Raw genomic sequence first — 8,292 nt, 5'->3', positions numbered from 1 at the left:
TATTTCTCCACCTAGCTAAGGTATGGAAGTAGCAGAATGTAATGGGTGGCTTGGTGGGTTGGTGATAGACCAGAAGGAAAATGCAGAGTGGCTTTTATTATCTCTGTTTTATAGGTTAAAACACTAAATTATGTAGAGAGGCAGCAGATGAACCTGTTGTCTAATAGTGCACTGCTAGTCTGCCATCAACCTCAAGTATTTCCCCTCGCGATGGGCCCAGGACCTGATAGGGGGAGAGGCAGGGATTTCCGCACTCAGCGCCGGGCAAGATTGGAGACCCAGCCTTTCCCTGGGTGTTGAGGCGCATAGCCAGGCGTTAGACCTAAGGGGCGTATCACACGTGTACTTTTTCTTAGCCCTTTAATGTTCGCCCTTTTCCAAAGGCCACCAATCCACTGCAGACTCGTTTTAATGGCAGCCTCTCCAGCCAATCGCCCCTCAGAATCAGGATTCCCGCCGCTCCGTAATGGTGGCCGGTGGGTGAGTCGAGCAGTTGCGCCGTGACAGCCCTCTGCAGCGCCCCATTGGCTGGATCAAACCCAAGCGAGCCACTGATTGGCCAGCGTTGCCGGGGGGTTACAATTCAAATACCGGCGGGCGGGCCCGCAGCCCTGCAGTTACAGTCTTGTTCTCCGAGCTCCTGTGTCCCTGCCAGCGCTGCCCGGATGGCCTCTCAGAACCGCGACCCAGCCGCCACCAGCGTCGCCACAGCTCGTAAAGGAGCCGAACCCAGCGGGGGCGCCGCCCGGGGGCCCGTGGGCAAGAGGTGAGTGGTGCGGAGGTAAGGCCAGGCCTGGCACGCCCTGGGCTGTGGGGCCGACAGCGAAGATTTCCGGGGCCCCCTCGCTCTGGAACGGCTGATATATGGGAGATGGGGGACACTCTAGGAGCTCGGGCTGCTCTTAGAGACCCTTCTGAAGGAGGACGGAAGGTGTGGGGATGCTGCCAGGATCCTCCGTAGGTGAGCCGAGATGAAGATGCGCTGGGGAGTCTCGGTGGCTTTGTGGGGACGCCAGAGGGGAGACATTTTGAGGCCTGGAGTAGTGGGGGTTAAGAACACGCTAGAACCGTGCTGAAAGAGCCTGAAAGGAGGGAGAGTGAGGACCCAGTAGGACCCTCCTGTGGAAATGGGAGTGTGCCCCAAGCTGAGTCTCGCCTCAGGGTAGGGGGAATCCATGACAGCTCCTTCAGAGAGATAAGTGTGGGAGGAGATGGGACCATGGGGAGTCCTGGTCCGTCCAGACTCCCAGGTGACTCCAAATGCTCACTTTGCAGGTTACAGCAGGAGCTGATGACCCTCATGGTGAGTGACTACCTGCCCAGATCCTTAGCCGGTTGGTCTGCCCTCCCACTTTGCACTCACTCATCAGTAGCCTCCTTTCCCACATCAGGCTCTTTGCTAGACACAGAGCAAAGGGGTAAAAAGATGAGTCCAGTTTGCTCTCTTCTGGGAAGAAGTTCATATACCCCACCTACACCTTTTCTTCCAGCAGTCTCTACTCCTAATCCCATCTCCCCACAATGAAGTTTTCTCTAAAATATAGTTCCCAGAAGCCATACAAAGCCTTCCCCTGTCCTGCCTGGCCCTATTTCCCTGCCCTAAACTTTAGCCACGCCCAACTCTCCATCCTTCTTAGTATTTCATCCTAGATGACCTTTTCTACATTACTCCTGAATATTCAACTCAAATCCTTCAGTGTCCATGTTGTATATCTCCCTAGTCTGTGAACAGTCTGGGCCTTGTATAGAACCAGCACTCAATAGCACGTTGAATTGAATTCCTAGCAACCAACAAGATTGTGGGTACAGAGAAGCCTTCTGTTTACCTGCATAATCCCTCTGTCCTTAGCCTGGCTTTGAACCTTTATAATCCCAATACTCCTCCTCAGAGGGGCATGTTCAACCCCGAGAATCTAACCACTTTCTCAAAAAAGTCTTTCAATTTGGCCTGATTGCCTTATTTTGGATCAGACTGTGATGGGATTAAGGGGGAGGGGTTCACCCTTTGTTCCCAGGAGTGTTCTAGACAGCCCAGCAAATGTTTCCTCCCCAGATGTCTGGCGACAAAGGAATTTCTGCCTTCCCTGAATCAGACAACCTTTTCAAATGGGTGGGGACCATCCATGGAGCAGCTGGCACTGTAAGTGTAGGGTTGGGGTAGGTGAGTGTGACTTTGCTGGATCTGGGGAGAGGCGGGAGGTGAAATAATTCAAATGCCAGATCTGCTTCCAGCCTTTAGGTGGGCAGGATACTTCCCTGTGCTCTGAGCCTGTGGCCCTGGTCTTCCCTTCTGTACACTAAGGAGATGGGCTTAAAGCAAGGCTGTCCATCTTAGATTCCTCGGGGGGCCAGACAGCAAGGAAAAGAGTGGAGGACAGTGAGGATTTTGGCCAATGAGATGACATGATTCTCAGGGTGGCAGCTTTGCATTGCTGCATATCTGGTTTAAGAGAAGTCAGAACTCCAGATCGGTGCCCCATCTCCCAATTTTTACATGTTAGCAACTAATATTCTAATTGGACTAAAAAGCATAGCTGTAGTAACCCTCAGAGTGCCAATTTACAACCCTTACCAGGAGTGGGGAACCCTTTTTCTGCCAATGGCCATTTGGATAGTTATAACATCATTCGCAGGCCATACAAAATTAGCCTGCTATATTTGGTCAAACAGTTAACTCACCCCTAATGTGATAGCTGGAACTGCTTCTCTTTGGTGAGGCCTTGGCCATTTACGGCCCATGTGCCGGATGTTCCCCACCCCTGCCTTAAACCAAAGGATCCCTGATGTCTCCACCAGGTATGAGAGAAAACATCAGAACCAGTGTGACTTTGTCTTCTGTCAAGTCCTAGAAAAACTCAATAGTTCTAGCAAGGTCCTTATGTGCGGCTTGGGCTGGGATATGCGGTTCAGGGTGGCAAACTTACTCCCCACCTCTCTCCGATGTCAGGTATATGAAGACCTGAGGTATAAGCTCTCCCTAGAGTTCCCCAGTGGCTACCCGTACAACGCACCCACGGTGAAATTCCTCACGCCCTGCTACCACCCCAACGTAGACACCCAGGGTAACATCTGCCTGGACATCCTAAAGGACAAGTGGTCTGCCCTATATGATGTCAGGACCATCCTGCTCTCCATCCAGAGCCTGCTAGGAGGTGACTTCTGAGACTAGCCCCACCCTCTTTCCACAACCTGGGGACGCCCCCAGGCAGCCTCTTTTACCCCCTTGACTGATGTTCTCTTCACCCACAGAACCCAACATCGATAGCCCATTGAACACACATGCTGCGGAGCTCTGGAAAAACCCCACAGGTGGGTCCTTCTGCCACCCGCACTGGGTGATCCCTCCCCAACCTTCAAAGGCTCCCTCAAACAAAAGGGTCTCGGTGATTTGGGAATGTGTCCTAAGAGGGAAGCCTGGCCTACCTCTGCCTTGGTGTTTCTGGTTTGCCTTTTTGGTATAAAATCAGAAAATTAACCCTTTCCACATTAATGTGGGTTGAAGGGCTTTTTAAGTAGAAGGCAAAGCTTTGTGCAAATGACTTGCTCACTAAGGCCCCCAAGTCCCCTCCCCAGTGACACGGGAAGCAGAGCCTATCCAGGAGACCTCACTGGGTGGGCAGCAGAGGGAGAATCTTGTTCTGGGAACTCCCTCCAAACTCCACCCACCTTTGCATCCCTGCTTCCCTCTTGCCCGTGTCCTGTCCCCATCATTCTCCGAGACTGCCTGTTCTCTTCTAGCCTTCAAGAAGTACCTACAAGAAACCTACGCAAAGCAGGTCTCCAGCCAAGAGCCCTGACCCGGGCTGTCCAGCCTCTCTCCTTGTGCTGTCTTTTTATTTTTTCCTTAGATGGTCTGTCCTTGCCTTGATTTCTGTATAGGACTCTGTATCTTCGGCTGTGGTGTCATATTTGTTTTGTTTCTGTTTTTTAAATTAAGTCTGGTTGAGCCCCTGTGATGAATATATTAAATAAATACATTTTGGGTTTCGTTTTTGTTTTTCGTTGCTCCCTAGAGTAGGAAGTGCTGGATTGGGACAGAATCAGGCTCCTAAGATCTGGGCTCACGCCCCTGCTCCTCTCTCCCAGAGAGAAACACTTGTCCTTCAGGATGTCCAAGCTGTAGGGCATAGCAGTGGGATGACAGGATTTGCTCCCTTATGACCTTGGTTATTTTATGACTCTACATCTGTTTCCTTGTCTATAAAATGGGTGTCACAAAATGCCTATTTCTTTGGAGCTGTGACCTGCACCAAGAATGTTAGTGACTATTGGGGGCTCCCCCAGCTGTGTTGCAGATGAGGCTGAACCAGACCATAGGCTGGGGAGTGGAGTGCAAAAGACCAGCCACCTACCTCCTGATGGTAGATGCTCTGGCCCTGAGAAAGGATAGAAAGGCTCAGGTCATCCCACTCAGGCCGAGTATCGGAAGAGACAGCTCTTGATTCACCCCTTGCTCTCTGTCCCCCGCAGATGTCCCCACACTCCAAGGGGGTACATTCACCTCCAGCTGCTGCACCTAGTAGCCCAGCCCCTAGGGCCATCTTTCCGTTGGCCTGCCATAGGCCCTGGGAAGAAACCCCTGTGCTGATCAGCTGGGTCCCGGCAAAGGGAAGAGCAAGCTGAGGTGATGGGCCTGCCCAGGTCTTGCAGGAAAGTCTCCAAGGTGAACAAGCAGCACCCAGGTGCGCTCCAACTTTGCCCAGGTCTCAGCCTCTTCACCCAAATGGGTCAGCTCTGCCTGCAGCTGGTTGTGCAGGCCTGGGGGGAGGGGGAGAAGCAAGAGCACAGCAGGGGCCCCAGCAGGAAGGTTCTCAGCAACCCCTTTTCTTATTCCTGCTATCCCAGCCCTCTTTCCTGCCCTGTAACTCCACCAAGTAGCCACATGTGAGAACTGGAGTTGTCAGGTCTGGTGGAACTTGGCTGTCCTGTTTCCTTATCTCTAATATTGTGCTCTTAGCTCTCTCTTTGGAGCTTGGAATTGTGCTTCCCAATCTAAAGTGCTCATAAATCCACCTGGATCTTGTTCAAATACAAATTTTGACTTAGTTGGTCTGGGGTGGGGCCTGAGCTTCTGCATTTCCCATCAGTTCCCAGATGCTGTCATTGCTGTGGTCTAGCTTGAGGTATAGAGCAGTGTCCTCCAGGTGTCCTAGCAGCACAATTATCACTTGGAATTTGTTAGAAATGCAAATTCTTGACCCCAACAAGCTCTCCTGGTGATTATAATGCTCTCGAACTTGCAAATCACTGGGTTAGACGATATCTGGGAAGAGAGCTCAGAACCAGGCACTAAGTTGGTCCTTAATAAATGCTGGCCAAGGCAGATGTGTTTTTCACCCAAGGACATGCGTAGAGAGAGGAAGGGGGAGAGAGAAACCAATCGGTTGCCTTTTGTTTTAAGTAACCTAAGAATGACCAACTTGTTCTTTTTTGTTGTTGTTGTTAATCCTCACCCAAGGATATTTTTTCCATTGATTTTTTTTTTAGAGAGTGGAAGGGAGGGGGAGAGACAGAAACATGAATGTGAAGGACACATCAATTGGTTCCTCCCACACTGGGCTGGCGATCTGGCCTGCAACCCAGGTATGTGTCCTTCACCGGAATTGAACCTGCGACCCTTCAGTCTGCACTCCTCACTGAGCCAGTCTGGCTAGGGCCGAGCGGTTGCCTTTTCTATGTGCCCCAACCAGGGATTGAACCCACAACCCAGGTATGTGCCGTGATCAGAAATCCAACCAGCAGCCTTGTGGTGCACAGGATGGCGCTCAACCAACTGAGCCACTCTGGCCAGGCAGGGTAGACATATTTTTGCCTGCCTTGGGAAGCCTCCCCATCTGGTTCTTGATCATGGTGTTTGGTCCCCTAGAGGATCACATTGCCTACCTTGTGTCAGTCACAGGGACCCAGCTCTACACTGTAGTTCAGAATCAATCAGTATTCCCTGAAATTAATCACTAGGAGAAAGTGAGGTTATTTTACTAATAGGGTTGTGAAAAGAGGGAGTCAACCTGAGTTGCTGGTGGAGACAGGCACAGATGGAAGAGAGCCAAGTAGAGACAAAAAGCTGAGAGATGGAGAGAGGTAATATTAAGACTAGCCTCCAGCTCATACCTTGGCATCCCAGTTATATGAACCAACAAATCCCTTTTTGGTGTAAATCAGTTTGATTTAGGTTATTTACACTTGTAACAAGAAACCTGGTACAGTTAGTATTAGAAAGTATGTCGCCCTTTTGCTCTCTGAGAAGCACTATGGAAGTCAGTAAGAGCAAGCACTTTATGAAAGGTGGCAAAAACGGAGCCAAGAAGAAAATGGTTGATCAATTTTCTAAGAAAGATTGGTGTGATGTGAAAGCAGCAGCTATGTTCAATATAAGAAATATTGTAAAACCACTATTCAGTCATGAGAACTCAAGGAACCAAAATTGCATCTGATGGTCTCAAGTGTCATGTTCTTGAAGTGAGCCTAGCTGATCTACAGAATGAAGTTGCATTTAGAAAATTAAAGCTAATTACTGAGGGTGTTCAGGGCAAAAACTGCCTGACAAAATGTGCTCCATGGTCAAAAAATGTCAGACCATGATTGAAGCTTGCGCTGGCGTCAAGACTGCTGATGGTTATTTACTCCATCTACTCTGTTGATTTTACTAAAAAATGCAACAATAATATTAGGAAGCCTCTTATGCTCAGCATTAACAGGCCTGTCAAATCCAGATGATGGGAATCATGATCTGAGAGGTGCAGACAAATGACTTGAAAGAAGTAGTCAATAAATTGATTCCAGATAGCATTGGAAAAGACAGATAAGGCTTGCCAATCTGTCTGCTCCATGATGTCTTTGTTAGAAAAGTCAAAATGCTGAAGAAGCCCAAGTTGGAACTGCGAAAACTCATGGAGCTTCATGGTGAAGCAAGCTGACGGATTTGAACCACCAGTCCAAGAAGCTGTTTAAAATTCAGACATTTTATCGCTTCTAGGCCTTTTGGCTAAGATGAAGTGTAAAATTCAGTCATTTAATGGTGACAAATAAAAAATCCTATTTGTAATATTTTTTATAAAAAGGTATGACTTATTTATTCACTTGATGCAGTTGAATGTCTACAAGGTAAAGGCCATATGCTTGGGGATAAAGCAGTGAAAAGAGTACAGTCCTGTGTTCAAAGAGGTTGAAGTTCAGGGGGGAGACAGGTATATCATTAGGGTAGAAAAAGTGCCATACAGAGTGGTGGTTAAGAGCTCAGACCAGGTAGGCAGAAGAACTGTGTTAGAATCCCCGCTCCACCCCCATGTTCCTTGTATATACCTGGGCACTTACACTTAACCTCTTTGTAAAATGGAAATATGAGTAGCTACCTCATAGGATTAAGTGAAAGACCTCAGCACATGGTAAGCACTCAATAAATGTGGAGTACTAGACTCACATGTTATACAAGCTAAGAGGTGGAGCACCTAACAAGGACTAGGAGGGTCAAGGAAGGCTTTCTGGAGAAGGATTGGACCATGAGGCTGGAATAAGAAAGCACACTCCTTGGAAAGTAAGAAGTTGAGGGGGATGGGCAGAGGAGAGGAATAAAGACTGGTAAAGTAGCATGGATGTCGTGTCATCAAGGGCTTGTAAGGCCATATTAAAATGCTTGGGCTTTATCTTGAGGGCAACTGGCAGCTAATGAAGCCTTGAACAGGGCAGTGACATGATCAGATTTGGTTTTAGAAAGATCCCTCTGGCTGCTGTCTGGGGAGTAAATGGCAGGGAGGAGGTTAACTACTGTTATCAACAACCTGGCACACAGTGGCAGCGGCCTGAGTTATGATGCTGAGTGGGCATGGAGAGAAGAAATGGTAAGGAGATAGAAAGTAGCAGGACACAGCAAGTAAAACTGAGGTGGGAAACGGGCTCCAGAATTCCTGACCTGGGCCCCATCCATCCGGATACCACCCCTGAGATAGGGAACACAGGAGGGCAAGATGGAGGGGTAGGAGGACTTACCAGCTTAGGGCAGGGCCAGTCTAAAGTACTCAGGACATCCAGGGAGAACTGCCAGCAGGCGAGTGGCATCACAATTAAGAAGAGCCTGTTCCTGTTTCCACCACAGGGCAATATCATCTAGGCTACCAGCTGTGTGCCTATGTACTTTATCTCACTACGCCTTAGTTTCCTCACCTGTAAAATGGAGATCATTTGCCCTGGCTGGGTAGCTCAGTCGGTTGTGCTGATACACCAAGGTTGTGGGTTCGATCCCCAGTCAGGGCACATACAAGAATCAACCAATGAACGCGTAAGTGGAACAACAAA

General features: G+C 49.1%; 1 protein-coding gene across 3 annotated transcripts; it reads left to right on the top strand.

Annotated features, from left to right (window-relative positions):
* Positions 1–483: 483 nt before the first annotated feature.
* Positions 484–3,982, top strand: UBE2C (ubiquitin conjugating enzyme E2 C). Of its 3 annotated transcripts, none has more exons than XM_081148641.1 (6): positions 484–766; positions 1,276–1,303; positions 2,054–2,140; positions 2,948–3,152; positions 3,250–3,309; positions 3,739–3,982. In XM_081148641.1, the coding sequence occupies exons 1-6, from the start codon at positions 666–668 to the stop codon at positions 3,795–3,797; spliced, it is 540 nt and encodes a 179-aa protein (XP_081004767.1). In that variant the 5' UTR covers positions 484–665; the 3' UTR covers positions 3,798–3,982. The 3 variants fall into 3 exon arrangements, with proteins under 3 accessions (XP_081004767.1, XP_081004765.1, XP_081004766.1); XM_081148640.1 differs by having other exon boundaries at positions 616–781; XM_081148639.1 differs by lacking the exon at positions 2,054–2,140 and having other exon boundaries at positions 585–766.
* Positions 3,983–8,292: the final 4,310 nt, after the last annotated feature.

Source organism: Miniopterus schreibersii, assembly GCF_964146895.1.
Source record: "Miniopterus schreibersii genome assembly, chromosome: 10".
NCBI lineage: Eukaryota > Metazoa > Chordata > Mammalia > Chiroptera > Miniopteridae > Miniopterus > Miniopterus schreibersii.
This window is presented reverse-complemented; position numbering and strand designations above follow the sequence as displayed.

Bases quoted from the DNA above. Each gene is read 5' to 3' on its own strand.
- UBE2C (XM_081148641.1), top strand. From the start codon at position 666: ATGGCCTCTCAGAACCGCGACCCAGCCGCCACCAGCGTCGCCACAGCT. The intron at 767-1,275 runs GTGAGTGGTGCG...CTCACTTTGCAG, and splicing joins CGGGGGCCCGTGGGCAAGAG to GTTACAGCAGGAGCTGATGA. The intron at 3,153-3,249 runs GTGACTTCTGAG...CTTCACCCACAG, and splicing joins CATCCAGAGCCTGCTAGGAG to AACCCAACATCGATAGCCCA.